Source organism: Triticum urartu, chromosome 1A, assembly GCF_056163025.1.
Source record: "Triticum urartu cultivar PI428250 chromosome 1A, HENAU_Tu73, whole genome shotgun sequence".
In the NCBI taxonomy this organism is placed as follows: Eukaryota; Viridiplantae; Streptophyta; class Magnoliopsida; order Poales; family Poaceae; genus Triticum; species Triticum urartu.
The window spans coordinates 309236291-309252431 of NC_141873.1; the positions used below are offsets into that span (position 1 = coordinate 309236291).

The 16141-nt window shown below is 44.2% G+C and overlaps 2 protein-coding genes and 1 pseudogene across 2 annotated transcripts; all 3 read left to right on the plus strand.

The window, feature by feature from the left end:
• The first annotated feature begins 3 nt into the window (after positions 1-3).
• LOC147990998 (uncharacterized) lies at positions 4-14608 on the plus strand. The gene is made up of 12 exons (XM_087538484.1): positions 4-142; positions 246-407; positions 493-641; positions 5079-5222; positions 5305-5578; positions 5670-5772; positions 5867-5997; positions 6108-6189; positions 6303-6411; positions 13806-13870; positions 14076-14139; positions 14576-14608. Exons 1-12 carry the CDS (start codon positions 4-6, stop codon positions 14606-14608), a joined length of 1455 nt encoding a protein of 484 aa, XP_087394610.1.
• Positions 763-1892, plus strand: LOC147990999 (uncharacterized; annotated as a pseudogene).
• Positions 3550-4725, plus strand: LOC147991000 (uncharacterized). The gene has a single exon (XM_087542938.1). It carries the CDS (start codon positions 3550-3552, stop codon positions 4723-4725), a length of 1176 nt encoding a protein of 391 aa, XP_087399064.1.
• Positions 14609-16141: the final 1533 nt, after the last annotated feature.

The window sequence follows — 16141 nt, forward strand, 5'->3', positions numbered from 1 at the left end:
GTCATGCCTCAGCACCGTTCTGTTCGTCGTAAGGCCAGTTCAAGCACCAGTCAACCACCTCCGCGCCGTGTTGTTCGACGAAAGTTGTCTTTCTGTGACTCACCGTTTCCCTACATATCCTCAGGCCTACCTAAAAGAAAATGTACGGGGTGCCCTTTTAAAATAAGTCCTTTTCCTTTATAGGTGTGCCTCCTGCACTCTCTCAATTCCTCTTCGTACCTGTGACAGGCCCTTTGTTTTTTTAGATGATGGTCTCTTCCCCGTTCTTAGTCCAGAAATTACGTCCCGTAATAGAAAGAGATGCAGGGTGGTTGTTGATAGACTTAGGGGGAAGGGGTCTGCCATTGGATCGCCCTTAAGTGCCGACTGGGTTGGATTCACGGCTGAGGAGTCTGAGATGCTGAAAGGTATGCTGAGTGCCGATATGCCTAGAAACTATTGTATGATGCATTGCTGATTTACCATTGTTACTGAGTCAAGATAAATTTGCAGCTGGGTACCGAAAGAGATCTTTCTACGGTGGCCCAGACTACAAATGTACCAACTGTGGTGCAGTCTTCTGGTTCGAGGAGAGGGTGAGATCGGAATCCGCTATTATGCTAAGGCGGGTGATTTACAACAAATGTTGCAAGGGTGGTAAGGTGTATATTACACCTTTTACGCCCTTGTTTCTCTCTGAGTTGCTGAGATATAATGGTCCCTCGCGTAGCAGAGAGTTTATAAAAAAATCGTCAGTACAACTGCCTCTTTGCATTTACTTCCATGGGAACTACTGCTGACCGTTCTGTAAATGATGGTAATGGTCCAAATATATACAAAATAAACGGCCAGGTTTGTCATCGAATGGGATCTCTTATGCCTAAGGAAGGAAATACCCCTAAGTATGCCGAACTCTATATATATGATACCCAGAATGAGGTGCAAAACAGGATTCTGGCTTTAGAAAAGGGTGAAAAGAGCGATGGTGGTTTAGATGAATCTATTGTTGAAGGCTTGATGCATATGCTTGATACACACAATTCTTATGTCAAAACGTTTAGATCAGCTAGAGAAATACTAGCAGCCAATAGGCATGCCGAGATAGCCATTCGTTTAGTTGCCCCTGGAGAATCTGATGGCCCACAATTTAGCCTTCCTACAACTGATGAGCTAGCGTCTTTTATGTTTGGTGAGTTCACGGTGGAGGCTTCTTGTCGTGACATAATAATACACGGTAGAGATGACAATCTGCAGCAAATATCTTCTTTGCAAACTTCATATATGCCTTTGCAGTATCCTCTTCTCTTCCCCTATGCAGAACGTGGGTTTCAGCTCATGCTTAAATATATTGGTTCAAACCCTTTAGATACTAGCAAAAGAACCAGGCTCACTATGCAGGACTACTATTCCTATTGTCTCCACTATAGACCAGAGCAGCATAATCCATACCTTTGTTGTGGTTTGCTTTCCTCACAGGCCATTGTATATGCACACGCTTGCATAGACGAGTGGAGGCTGCATTTCATCATGAAGGCTAATAATGATCTTAGAGCGGAGAACTTGCAAGGAGTCACTGATGATGTTGGAAAAGGGCAGACAGATGCAAGTTCTGTTGGCAAAAAAACATACTTCCATCCTCTTCTACCGATGGCCGGCGTTATATGATTGAGAACTTCCAGGACGCGGTGGCTATTTCACGTGTCTTTGGCCCACCAGACCTTTTCACCACCTTTACCTGTAATCCCAAGTGGCCTGAGATAACAGAAGCCCTGTGTTCTGAGCCTGGCCAGATGCCTTCAGACAGGGCGGATCTTCCGGTCAGGGTTTATCACATGAAGCTCAATGACTATATTCATGATATTAAGAGTGGGGAGGTCTTTGGTCCTGTCGTAGCGGGTAAACTTGCTTTGTGATTCCTCTGATCTCTTTTTGCCTGTTATTTTCCACCTCAGCTCGTGATATTTTTTATCCCTTTGTTCACAGTACTACACACTGTGGAGTTCAAGAAAAGAGGGCTTCCTCATGCCCATATCCTGATCTGGCTTGATAGAAAAAAACGGGAGGTTAGTCCTGCTTTAATTGACTCTTTTATATCGGCTTCCATCCCTGATCCTGTTGCGGATCCTCTTGGATACATTCTTGTTTCTGAACACATGATGCACGGCCCTTGCGGGGACGATGGTGTTAAATGTCCTTGCATGAAAGATGGATTGTGTTCAAAAAAATTCCTAAGTCATTTCAGCTTGAGACCTCTCTAGATGATAGTGGATTCCCTGTGTATAGTCGCCCAGACAACGGCCGTTTTATAATTTAAAAAAAGGTCAGGCTTGATAATAGGCATGGTGTTCCTTATAATCTGCTTGTGCTAAAAAAATACCAAGCACATATTAACCTTGAGTGGTGCAATAAAACCCATGTCATCAAGTATCTTTATAAGTATGTTACAAAGGGTCCTGATTTTTCAAAAACTTTGTTTGAAAGCATCAAAAACAAGCATGGTATTGAGATTGATGAGATCATGGAATATAGACAATGCTATTACATATGTGATAAAGATGGTTGCTGGAGGATATATGGTTTTGATATACACAGTAAGATGCCATCTGTTGAAAGATTGCCTGTTCATTTATTAAATAAACACATGGTGCGTTTCAATGTTAAAGCAAACCTGAAGTCAGTTGCTGACGATGAGTGGCTACAGAGAACAATGTTAACCGAGTGGTTTGTAGCTAATAGATGCCATGCAAATGCTAGGTCTCTTACTTATTGTGACTTCCCAACCAAATGGACTTGGCTAGCAAGCAAAAAACAATGGATTCCTAAAACCTCGAGTTATAGGATTGGTAGAATTTATTCTGTTCACCCTACAACTGGAGAACTTTTCTATCTTAGAATGCTCTTGATGGTTGTCAAAGGTGCCATGTCTTATACGGATGTTAGAACTTATAATGAGATTGTGTATGAAACCTTTAAGGAGGCATGTGCTGCTAGGGGCTTACTTGGAGATGATCTTGAATGGTATAGTGCGTTTGATGAGGCTTTGACCTGGGGTATGGGAGATCAGCTGCGCAGGATTTTTGTTACAATCCTTGTTCATTGTGGTGCTAACGATGAAAATGCTTTCTTCGAAAAATATTGGTCACACTTAGCTGAGGATATTAAGTACAATATCAAGCGCTCTTTTCGTGATGATAATCATGTTGTACCTCCTGATGAGCTGAGAGACATCTTGCTTGATAAGTTGACAGTTCTATTTAGTAAAAAATGGTTCTAATATTCTAGACCACAAGCTGCCATTAAAGACTACATATGATGATAACTCTGATGACAATGACATGATAACTGATGAACTATCTGCTGATCCTAAAAGTGAACTACTAAAGGCAGAAACCATGTACAACCAATTAAATCTAGATCAACTCCTAGCTTATAAGAATATTATCGACCGAGTTGTGTCTGGAAAACCTGGCTTCTTCTTTGTTTCTGGATATGGTGGAACTGGGAAAACTTTTCTCTGGAGTTCCATAATTGCTTATCTTAGAGGTAAAAAGATCTAGCAAATTAGCAGAGATGATCGAATCAGCCTCCCTAATAATATGGGATGAGGCTTTAATGACGCATCGTAGATGTTTTGAGGCTTTGGATCGTAGCTTGCGTGATATTCTGTCTGCCGACGATCCTTCTATAGCTGAGATGCCTTTTGGTGGTAAGGTTATGGTTTTGGGTGGCGATTTGAGACAGATTTTACCAGTCATCGAGGGTGGGGCTCGCTCACAGGTTATAAATGCTGCTATAACAAATTCACCACTATGGCGTTTTATAGAGGTTCTACATCTTAAAGTGAACATGCGTTTGGCTGTGCAAACAACAGATCCTGTTTTACAAGCTGAGATAGCTTCTTTTGCTGGTTGGATCTTGAGTATTGGTGATGGTACAGCGCCTTGTGTTGCTAGACAAGGGGGGTGTGAGCCAAGTTGGGTAACAATTCCTGATGATATGTTGATCCATTCTGAGGAAAATAGAATAGGCGCTATTGTTAATGCTGTATATACAAACTTTGCTAAAAATTGTTCTAATCGAAAGTACTTGTGCCAAAGGGCTATCTTAACAACAACAAATGATTTAGCTCAGGAAGTTAATGACCATGTGCTAGCCTTGATGCCTTCTGCTGAGAGAGAGTACTTAAGCTATGATTCTATAGGAAATGTTGCTGACTCAATGCGTAATATGGATGTGTTTTATCCTATCGAGTACCTCAATACAATTAAAATTAACAATTTCCCACAGCACAAGTTGCTATTGAAAAAAGGTGTGCCGATTATGCTCCTTAGAAATTTGAGTCAGGCAAGTGGTCTTTGTAATGGTACTCGTCTTGTTGTCTCTAAACTTGGTGAGAAAGTCATTGAGGCTATTATCATGACTGGTTCTAATATTGGGGATGTTGTGTACATTCCAAGGATTTGCCTCACTGCCAAGGATCCTAAATGGCCATTTACTTTACATCGTCGCCAGTTTCCGGTCAGGGTTTGTTATGCCATGACTATCAATAAGAGCCAGGGACAAACTCTCTCAGATGTTGGATTATACCTGAAAAGCCCTGTTTTCACTCATGGCCAGCTTTACGTGGCGGTTTCACGTGTGACTTCCAAGAAAATCTTGAAAATACTTATTGAGAAGGAAGATGGCACACTTGGATCTCACACTAGAAACATAGTTTTCTCTGAGATCTTTGAGTCTTTGGAATAGTACCTGCGTCGTGCTTTATTTTGCGAGCTGCTTTTGGTCTCACTACTACTTGCTGCCTCTTAGTCTCTGTTATTATATGCTTCCTCATTTGGTGAAATATTTCTATTGTCTGCTCCCTTTTCAATAAGATTTGAGTTTGTAAATGTTGTTTTATCTGTTGCTGCTCATTACCTAAGATAGCGAATACTGTTCTTTTCTGTGCATCTATGTATGTGTCAAAGGTATTTTGGTAGTTCGCTTGGTATGTCTGTTCACTTGACTTCGATTAGGTATGCCATCATATTGCAAAACCTAATATGTTGCCTCTTTGTGTATTTTTACCTTCCTAAGCAAAAGTGTCTTTATGTTTCCAGATGGCGCATCAGATGCTCTCTGAGATACACAAGCACGGCAGGAAGTGGGTTGTCTCTGTCCTTGTCTCGCGCCTTTGGTTTTATCATGGGGGGACTGACAATGGGCCTATCCAGCACATGGACTTAGTTGTTCTTGATAGCCAGGTTTGTCTTTATATAGCTAGCTCAACGCCAACTGTCCATATTTGGCCTAGGATACCTTTCTAATTGTTGTTTTTGTTGGCAGGGCAACCATATGTATGTGCAGATACCTCCTCAGCGAGCAGAAGAACTGAAGAATGAGCTGCAGGAAGGAAAGGTATACATGATGAGCAGCTTCAACTGCATTGAAGCAAAGACAAGTTATAGACCTGTTGAGAGTCGCTTCATGATTCAGTTCACCAGGTTTAGCAACGCTGTTTTACGCCCGGGCTTGGAAGCAGATTACCCGTTCTGCACCTACAATTTGATCCCATTTCAGGACATCCCTAGGCCATGTGGGCCACCACCTCGTTTCCTTGGTAAGTTGTGTCACTGCATGCCTAAGTACATTAAAAACCACTTGTCAAATATCTGGAGTCTAATGCTCTTGCAAATTCTATGGTTTTGAAGATGTCATTGGAAGAATAACTGTTGTTTCTGATGTGGTCACTATCCAATCAATGCATCAGCCAGAGCCATCAAACACAAGGACAATAATCCTAACTGACTTACAGTAAGTGGCATTTTCTTATTATTATGCATGCACCATTCTAGGCCACCTGCTCGTTCGTTTGTTTACTGATTTGTTCGTCATATGAAACCTATAGGGGCAAGGAGCTAAGGCTTGTCCTCTGGGGTGATCGAGCGATTGAATTCGAAGAAGAAGCAGTGCGGGCAAGAGATGAAAAGGAAGTTGTGATTGCAATTTTCGTAGGAACACTACCTGAAATAAATCAAGGTGGTCAACCTATTGCATCTTATACATTTATGAATTCTGTATTGTACAGCCTTTTCATTCTATGTTCAATGCAGCCTCTTACCCCTCTATATTGTTCAATAACTATGCAGGTGTTCAAGGACTTAGTGGTAGTTCTGCTTGCCGTTGGTACATTCACGAGGATCTCCCAGCGATAAATGACTTCCGCAACAGGTGATTTCTATATGCCTTCTAATTGGCTTCTCTTGCTTTAACCATGAATATGAAGACAGTGTTGTTTTCTTTGTCACGCTGCTAACTATCTCCCATGTTGCGTATTAAAATAGGCTGGGGAATAATTTCAAACCCATTGATAACAATGCTGCTTTGAGCGAGGGTACATTTACTACACGTATCTACGTTGATCCTGTTGAAAAGACTGTGTCAGAGCTCCTGGTACTCCTCTTTGGTGCAGTTTTGGGTTTTAGAGCAGCTGGCTTGGGAGCTTCTTTGGGCTTAGATGAAGCAGCCCCTGATCTTATGGCATCTCCCATAAGTTTCTTTGTCTTTGGTGCTGGTGCAGCATCTTCTTCTTCTTCCTCTTCAGAGTCTCTCATCATAGATGGCTTTCCAATTACTCTGGCCATGGTCTCCTTGACCCTCTCTTTCCTCTTCTTGCCATCTCCAGCTTCCTTGAGTTCAAGAGTGAGCTCCATTTTCTCACATGTGGCAACTTTCCTAGGTTTAGACATTGGCTGTCTTCCTGCTGGCCTCTTGGTCTTTAGACCTGGCTTAGTTGCAGCAGCAGTGCTATATTCCTTTTTAAGCACTTTCTTCTTGGAAGTAGCCTCATCCTCAACTGCCACATAGTCTTCATCCTCAGATTTAGAAGTTTTCTTCTTTCTGGCCCTGGTGGCAGCTTTTGGCAAGTTGTTGGGTGTGCTCCTGCTTCCATCATCTGAGCTGCTAGAGGGACTAGTGGCCTCACTCATGTGAACCTGCTCCTCTGACTTGTTCTGGCTGTCACTTTGATCAGACATATTGCAATCTCTAACAACTGACCCTATGGGTAGATATAGATGAGATAGAGTGGATGAGCATCACAAAATACAGAGGTTTTTGCAAAAGAATGAATCAAAAACTTAGTTTTAGTTTTCCTCAGAAAGCATTTCGGATCAACCGATTTGTAAACTCGGTGATACCGAAGCAGCTGTTGGAACCTAAACTAGTGAACTCGGTCAGACTGAGTCACAGTTTGGTGGCACCGAGACTGCTAGGGTTTCACAAAGTCCTGAACTCGGTCACACCGATTTGCAATTCTCGGTCAGACCGAGAATCACATGTGCAATGGCCTGAGCCAAATCGGTGGTACCGAGTTCCACAACTCGGTTGGTCCGAGATGGTTTCGGCGGAAACCTAACCCTAAATTTTCAAATCATCTCTAATCTACGGAGTGTTTTTTGACTGGATAAGATAGTTTCAATCGTGGCAAGATTCATGGCTAACACAATGTGCTAGGAATCAGATAAGGATAGCACAGTGATCAAGTTCATACCCTAGTTCGGCGATGAACTCGCTACAGCGGCAACGGTGGGGATGATTCCCGTTGACGGTGGCGGAGACCAGCGGCAGGAGGCAACTGGCGACTAGGAGAACGATCCGGAGACCCTGGAGGCAGAGCGGGCTAAGCACGGGCGAAAGAGTTCGGAGAAAATTTCCAAAATTTTGCCCGTGGGTATATATAGCCCGACCCTGTCGGTGTGACCGAGTGGAACAACTCGGTGGCACCGAGATGCATAACTGCAAGCAGTTGCTGCAACTCGGTGTGACCGAAAGTTCAATCGGTTGCACCGAGATTGAAAACCTAGATCGAATTCGTGATCTCGGTATGACCGAAATGGGTGAGTCGGTCAGACTAAAACGCACAATGAAGTTTTGGAAGTTTAAGTCTATGACGAATCGGGGACTCCGAGTGCTCCTCACACAGAGTGGTTCGAATCTGACTTCATCAAATTTTGTGATGTAGCATGAATAGAGTTTGAGACGAGAAAATCATAGATAGCTAGAGAAGGTTCTTAGGCATTCTTGTCCATCCACTTGGCAAGTGTAGGATCGAAAGTATGTCTAGAGGGGGGTGATTAGACTACTTGACCAAATAAAGATCTATCATTTTCCCAATTTTAGTCTTTGGCAGATTTTAGCTATCTTAGCACAAGTCAAGCAATCATAACACAATTCAAGCAAGCATGCAAAGAATCTATGAGCAGCGGAAAGTAAAGCATGCAACTTGCAAGAATGTAAAGGGAAGGGTTTGGAGAATTCAAACGCAATTGGAGACACGGATGTTTTTGTCGTGGTTCCGATAGGTGGTGCTATCGTACATCCACGTCGATGGAGACTTCAACCCACGGAGGGTAACGGTTGCGCGAGTCCACGGAGGGCTCCACCCACGAAGGGTCCACGAAGAAGCAACCTTGTCTATCACATCATGGCCATCGCCCACGAAGGACTTGCCTCACTAGCGGTAGATCTTCACGAAATAGGCGATCTCCTTGCCCTTACAAACTCCTTGGTTCAACTCCACAATCTTTGTCGGAGGCTCCCAAGTGACACCTAGCCAATCTAGGAGACACCGCTCTCCAAGAAGTAACAAATGGTGTGTTGATGATGAACTCCTTGCTCTTGTGCTTCAAATGATAGTCTCTCCAACACTCAACTCTCTCTCATAGGATATGGATTTGGTGGAAAGAAGATTTGAGTGGAAAGCAACTTGAGGAAGGCTAGAGATCAAGATTCATATGATATGAATGGAATATCTTGACCTCAACACATGAGTAGGTGGTTCTTTCTCAGAACATGTGTATTGGAAGTGTAGGTATGTTCTGATGGCTCTCTCCACGAATGAAGAGTGGGTGGAGGGGTATATATAGCCTCCACACAAAAACTAATTGTTACACACAATTTACCAATCTCGGTGAGACCGAATGGAGAAACTCGGTCAGACCGATTCAGCAAACCTAGTCACCGTTAGGATTTTCGGTGGGACTGAGATGCAACTCGGTAGGACCGATATGGTTAGGGTTAGGGCATAACATAACCTCGGAGTGACCGATTACACAAACTCGGTGGGACCGATTTTGGTAATAAGCTAACCAGAGAGTTGGTCAGGTAAACTCGGTGGGACCGATCGCTCATTTTGGTGGGACCGAAATGTTACGAAAGAGAAATAGAGAGTTTACATTGCAATCTCGGTGGGACCGATCGCTCATCTCGGTAATACCGAAACATTACGAAGGGAAACAGAGAGATTACAACCCCATCTCGGTGTGACCGAGATCCCTATCGGTGAGACCGATTTGCCTAGGGTTTGTGGCAGTGGCTATGACATTTGAAACTCGGTGGCGTTGGATAGAAAGAATCGGTAGGGCCGAGTTTGACTTTTGGTTTAGGTCATATGTGGATGTGGGAAGGTAGTTGAGGGTTTTGGAGCATATCACTAAGCAATATGAAGCAAGAACCTCATTAAACAACACCTCATCCCTCCTTGATAGTATTGGCTTTTCCTATAGACTCAATGTGATCTTGGATCACTAAAATATAAAATGTAGAGTCTTGAGCTTTGAGCTTGAGCCAATCTTTTTGTCCTTAGTATTTTGAGGGGTCCACTTTCCTCATCCATGCCATGCCATTCATTGAGCTTTTCCTGAAATATTAATCTTGGAATAGCATTAGCTCAATGAGCTATATGTTGTTAGGAATTACCAAAACCACCTAGGGATAGTTGCACTTTCAGTAAGAGAAAAAAGAAACCAATCAATCAAAACAACAAGTGGATGTCCTTAAATGAGTAAATTATGCAACCAACATGCTCACACAATAGAATGGCAATTCAAATATGTGGCAAAGCATGCACAACCAATTCTAGCATCTATCAAGCAATTGGCGATGACTAGGTCATCTATATATGAGTATATTGACTTAGGAGTCAAATGGGAACATTTGATAATAGGTCATACTCATCGTTTAAGCACAAGTGGGGTTACCACTTTTGTATAAAGCATTGTTGTTTTCACACCATTAGAGTTGCTTTAGCTCAATTATTAGAGTAAAGCTCCCCCTAGATGTGAGATCCCCCCTAAGAGGGATGAACTAACCTTGGGTTTTGTCGATGATGACTTCATGTAGATGTTGAAGATGTGGATGCTCAATGTTGATGTAGATCATTTGGAGCTATCCTTTGGAGTGAGTTGCACTTTCAATACCTACACGGGTTAGTCCCACAAGGAACAAACAAGGATATCCATAGACATAGAGTGATGCACACACAAGATGATGTCTATGAAAGCTTTAGGTTACCTTGTCCCTTGTCTTACCAACAAGAGGGTTTGTGACTCCTTGAACTAGTGCAAGATTTGGAAGTTGATTGCACTTGTTCTTGCCAGAATGATAAGAGTGAAGTATGTTGGCGGAGTCATCCTCAAGAACTCTCTAGTTCTTCTTCTTCGGGATCCACACCATCTTGATGGGAATCCTCGGAGTTGTAGTTGTACTTGATGAAGTGGAACTTGATGTAGTCTTGGGAACCCACTTGACCAAGGCCTTAGGAGCTTCTTCAAATGCATAAATTTCCTCTTGAAGCTTGTCCTTGCCTTTTTCCTTGTGGTCTTGTGGTGGAAGATCATCTTGAGCTTGTGTCCCTTTGAAAGAAGTAGGATCATACTTCTCCTGTTGAGGAACAAACTTCACCTTGGGGTATTGATCTTCTTCCCACTCAACTCCATTGGCATTGAACTTTCGTTCAAAACCAACACCTTGGTTCTTCCGATGCCTTCCTTGCTTGTGTACAATTTCCTCGAATTGCTTACTCCCAGCAAGGCTCTTGTAAACACCTTTCTCTATAATTCCCTTCAATAAGCTATTTTCTTGCTCAAGTGTAACTTGGCTAAGAGAATCATTAGTGGAATCAAGAGAACTACTAGAAGCAACAACATTGGATTTAGCATGATTATTGTTACTACTAGAGGAAGAATCTTTCTTGTTCTTGTTACTAGACTTGACTTGAGGCATGTAAGTGGATAAGAGTAAACACTTGGAAATGTAAGAAGAACTTTTCCTGCGAAGATCATCATTGATTGCCTTTAAGAACTCATGCTCTTGCTCAAGGTTGAGCTTTTCAAAACGTAATTTCTCATGAGTCCTTAAAAGTTCTCGATGATCTCCTAAGATAGTTTCATGAGCTAACTTAAGAGTGTTTAGTTCTTTAGTTAGAGACTCAATCTTCTCCTTATCATTGTCATTCGTTTCATCTTGATTAGCATGATTAATTGATGTTTCATCATAGTATTCATCACTAGATTTGTCAACAAGTAAATCATCATCACCTAACAAGTCATCTTCATCACTATTGAAATCAACATACTCGGGGTGTGATACCTTTGGACCTTTGGCCATGAAGCATCTTCCAATTCCTTCATTTGGTGAATCAAATATGTCGTAGGAGTTGGTTGACACAAGTGCTAGACCGGCAACACCTTCATCTTGAGTGTATTCGGAATCGGAGTGATAGCTTCTCTCGGAGTCATTGTCGGAGTCGGAGCCGGATACCCATTAACCAACATGAGCTTGATATCTTCGTTTTGTGTAGCTCCTTGATGACTTGTCCTTTCTTTCCGAATCCTTGTTTCTCCATGAGGGTCTTCTTTCATAACGATCATCTCTACTCCTTCTTTCTCTAGGTGGTGATTCTTCTCTTCTACTTCTTCCTTTTGGAGAATCTTCTCTTCTTTTGTGGGGTGTCGTACACTCATTGGAATAGTGTCCGGGTCTTCCACAATTGTAACAGTTTCACTCTTGACTAGAAGATCTTTTGTCATTGTAGGACCTTGACTTGGAGCTTCTCTCTTTGCTTCCACTCTTGTAGAATTTGGTGAAGTTCTTCACCATTAAGCTCAATTCTTCATTGAAGGTTTGTTTCTCACTTGATGTGGGGGCTTCACATGAAGCTTTGTAAGCACCACTTGATTTATTGTGAAGTTCCTCCTTATCCTTGAGTGACATCTCATAAGCAACAATTCTTCCAATGACTTCCATTGGCTTGAGATCTTTGTAATTGGGCATCATTTGAATCAATGTGCACACGGTATCATATTTTCCATCCAAGGCTCTTAGGATCTTCTTGATGATGAATCTGTCGGTCATCTCTTCACTTCCTAAGCCAGCAATCTCATTTGTGATAAGAGCAAGCCTAGAGTACATTTCAGCGACACCTTCACCATCCTTCATTTTGAACTTGTCAAGTTGACTTTGAAGCACATCCAACTTGGATTCCTTGACGGAGTCAGTACCTTCATGCATGTCAATCAAAGTATCCCAAATTTCCTTTGCATTCTCAAGACGGCTGATTTTGTTAAATTCTTCGGGGCACAATCCGTTGAAGAGGATATCACAAGCTTGAGCGTTGTATTGCAGCATTTTCAACTCTTCCGCAGTGGCTTCACGATTCGGTTCTCTCCCATCAAAGAATTCACCTTGCAAGCCAATTTAAAACAAAACAGAAGCTAGGGAACTCGCTCTGAGAACGCTCCCCCGATCGCGTTGCTCGTTGGCCCTCCGATCGAACCGTTTCCGGTCAGCTGCCTACCTTTGGCCGTCCGATCGTTGCGTCTTGCTGACTCTTGTTTTCACCGCGTCATTTTTTTCTCCGAGTCCATGGCTAGTGGGCTCATGTGGCCGATCTGTTGCATGTGTCAATCGCTGCCGGGTGAGAACGAGCGAGTCCTCGTGCGCCGCGCGTTCAGGGCGCTGCTGGCGTCGTCCGTCGTGGGGATGCGATGTGCGCGTCGTGCGTTGTGAGAAGGCTGGCCGACGCATGCGCACCCGGTTTGGCCTTTCTCCTTGCGATGACATGTGGTCCCGCGCTACTCCTGGCCCCGCTCGTCTGCTGCCCTGGCCAGGTTCCTCACAGGATGGTTTGACCGGGCGTTCGTGCGGCATGCGGGATGGGCTTGGCGGGTGATCAGTGGCGTGCGTCACGGAGGGCCCGTGCAACGCAGGGTGGGCACAGGGTGGGCTGCCGCGTGTGCACCTGGCTGGTGGCTGGTGCTACGGCTGCGAGTGGCCCTCGCTGACGCATGGCCCTGCACGTCAGCTTCCTGGTGTCTTTTACCCGTGTGCGCGTTGCCTGTTTGGCCTGCTGACCTCATGATTCGGCCGGCCCGGCGCATGGAGAGTGGGCGAGCGGTCTCGTCTCGCTCGTCTCGTGGAACGGCAGCGCCATGCCACGTTGTTTCCGGGCTGTACTGCTGGTGGCCTGCTACTGTTCCCTCCGCGTGGGCGGGGCCAATGGACATGTGTGCGGTGCAGCATGGGTACGCGTGACGCCCTGCATGACCGGCGTGTGTGTCGGCGGTGCGCATTCTGGCGGGTGCGCTCTGTGGGGTCGTTGCAGCCTATGACGGTGGGCTCTGGAACCCCTGGGCCCTGTAGGCAGACCGGGTGTCGATGGATGTGTGGTGGGTTCCCATACGCCTCTGTGAGAATTGCCCCTACCATTGCGGTGGCCGGGGGCCTTTTCTCTCCGGTTTCCCCCTTTCCTCCTTCTATCTCTCATTTCCTCCATGCCGCTTCGTTCGCTCGCTTTCGTCCACGCTTCCAGGCCGCCGCGTCCTCTCCTGTTCGCCTGCCTTCATCCAGTTCGGCCAGCTTACGTTGCGGTTCTCGCCATGGCCACGCGTTCCTCCATGGGTGGTGTTGGTTGAGGTTCATCTTCTTATCCTTTCCCTGTTCATGTTTGTCGTTCCTTCTCCTGCTTACTGACTTGGTTTGCTTGTCTTTGCTCCATTGGTGCGCAGTTTGCTGTCGATTTTCCCGTTGGCTCTTACGTGGGAGCGTGCGCCATTACGTTCTTGCTATTCAGGTTAGTGTTTGTCCCTTCTGCCTCTGTTTGGACATATGCCTTTGAGGTGTTTGTTGAAATGGTTGGGTGCTGCTCGATAGGATGGTTGCCTGCTACCGTGTGCTCTGCTTTGCCATTTTCGTGTTCCGTGATTTGTGCATGTGCATGCTTCATGCTGTTCGTCGGCGACTAATATAGTATGGTTTGTGTTTTAGGTTGTTTTCAGGTTGGTTGGCTGTTCGTCCATGTTCGCTTGTTGGCTGCTCTTCCGGTTGTGCTTCGTCATTCTGGTAATGTTCTTCTCTTTTGCCTGTTTGTCTCTATTTTTGGATTGTCGGGAGATGCATTGCTTAGTAATAGCCTGAAAGACTAGGTCCGAGAAGATGTCGTGCCTAGTCCGTTTTGGTTGGCTGCTGCCTCTGCAGTGGCCCTGAAGGTTTATACTTCTTGTGTTTTTACTTTGCTTGAAAAAACATGGTGGTTGAAGTTGATTGATGGTCTTTCGCTTCCTGCATGTATACGGTTTAATTGCTCAGTAATTAAAAGTTGCTATAGATGTAGTGGATAATGTTTTGTCATGCTTAGTGATGTTGTTTCCTTTGGTTAAAAGAAGAATTGTTCTGGTGCCGTTGTGTGGCTCTGCACTTATTTAGTACCTTTGATAGAATATATATGTGCTCTGTGACTTGCTGTGTTCTAATGGTTCTGTCTGCATTTATTTTGTAGATTGGAAAGGCTGATCTATTTTTGAATTTGTGACCTGTTGCTGCTCCTCAAGGTTTTCTCTCCTTTTCCATTTGATGTCAGCTACCTTTGGGTTTAGATGTATTTACTTGTTTGTGCATGTTATCATGGTTGTTGATGTACTGATAATCTCGCTATTCCGGATCTACTCCGGGGGTCGTGTTATTTTTCAGTTTTTTTTTATAATTTCGTTGTGTGTGAGCAGGATGTGTGCTCTTATTTCAACTGTTATACCCATTTTGGAAGCCGTGGTGGCTCGGTGTTCTTTGCCGACGCTTTTGTATCTGTGTGAGGTCACGGAGGATGGGTCTGTTCTTGCTGGGGTAGAACTGGAGCTTCCAGGGGATAGTTCTGCTCCGGTTCCGCGACGAGAATTTTTTTGGAGCTCAGCCTGGTGTGGTTTTGTCCATGCTTATGAATAGGCTGCCCTCCAGGCTATAAGTTTTTTGCAGCGTCTGTATGGGTTTGTCGTTCGAGACTATAATTATGACTGTATGATGGCCTATAGGAGCTCCCTTCGTTCTTCCATAACTGTTGCAGTCTCTGCCATTCGGCGTGTTGGTCACTTGGAGAGAGAGCTATTGCGCTTGCACCGTACATCTGTGGAGACGGAGATAAATCCAGATGTTAGCCCTGTTCTGGTCCAGTTTGACTGGGGTCTACTGTGCTCTGAGATGCTTTCCTCTCTTCAATCTCTTTAGCTATCTTTTCTGGGCTTCCTATTTGGGCCTGTGTGCCTGCTTTGTACTGAATTGGTTCATTACTATGATGCAATAAAGTCCTTGGGCTTTCTATATGGCTCCTCCAGTGTTTTCTTTCTGTGTTTTGCAAGACTGAAAAGAATAGTCTTCTTCTTCGGATTCAATGCTCTTCCCACGTGCCCAAATACTAATAGTCTTCTTCTTTGGATTCAATGCTCTTCCCACGTGCCCAAATAATAAATATGTTACTTGTTTAATGATTCTTCCTCGGCTGGGTCTTTGGTCTTTGGACCGCCCCCTTCTCTTATAGAGAAAAAACTAGCACGGGCTTTAGAGGACCTTGTTCCTTTTGGGCTTCTGGTTCTTCATGGGCTTTTGGGAAGGTATTTCTTGGGCCACGAACTTTAGAGAATCTTGTTTGTTTGGGCTTATAGTTTCCCATGGGCTCTTGGGAAGGTGTCTCGTGTACTTGCTCTCTCTCTCTCTCTCTCTTGTTTTTTCGCCGCTCGGATTTGTTTGATTGCCTTTTCCTTCTGCCTGTGTATTTTTAAAAAGGCTTACAGTTTATTTTTTGGGATGCCTCTCCCTTTCATTTAAAAAAATGTTCCATTCCCTTTATAGAACCTTGTCTTTTGGATTCTGTTCCTGGGTCTAGGTGTATGCCTTTTTGCTGTTTAATGCGCCTGATTAGATTGCCTTTCTTTGTGTTACGTTCCTGTTGCAGTGTGTTGTGGTTGTTCTGTTCTTCATGTCGTTCCTGTGAGTCATGCCTCAGCACCGTTCTGTTCGTCGTAAGGCCAGTTCAAGCACCAGTCAACCACCTCCGCGCCGTGTTGTTCGACGAAAG

Coding starts and splice junctions, on each gene's coding strand:
- LOC147991000 (XM_087542938.1), top strand. CDS start 3,550: ATGATCGAATCAGCCTCCCTAATAATATGGGATGAGGCTTTAATGACG.
- LOC147990998 (XM_087538484.1), top strand. CDS start 4: ATGCCTCAGCACCGTTCTGTTCGTCGTAAGGCCAGTTCAAGCACCAGT. Junction 5,998..6,107: donor ACTACCTGAAATAAATCAAG/GTGGTCAACCTA, acceptor ATAACTATGCAG/GTGTTCAAGGACTTAGTGGT. Junction 14,140..14,575: donor GGTTGTGCTTCGTCATTCTG/GTAATGTTCTTC, acceptor TTTATTTTGTAG/ATTGGAAAGGCTGATCTATT.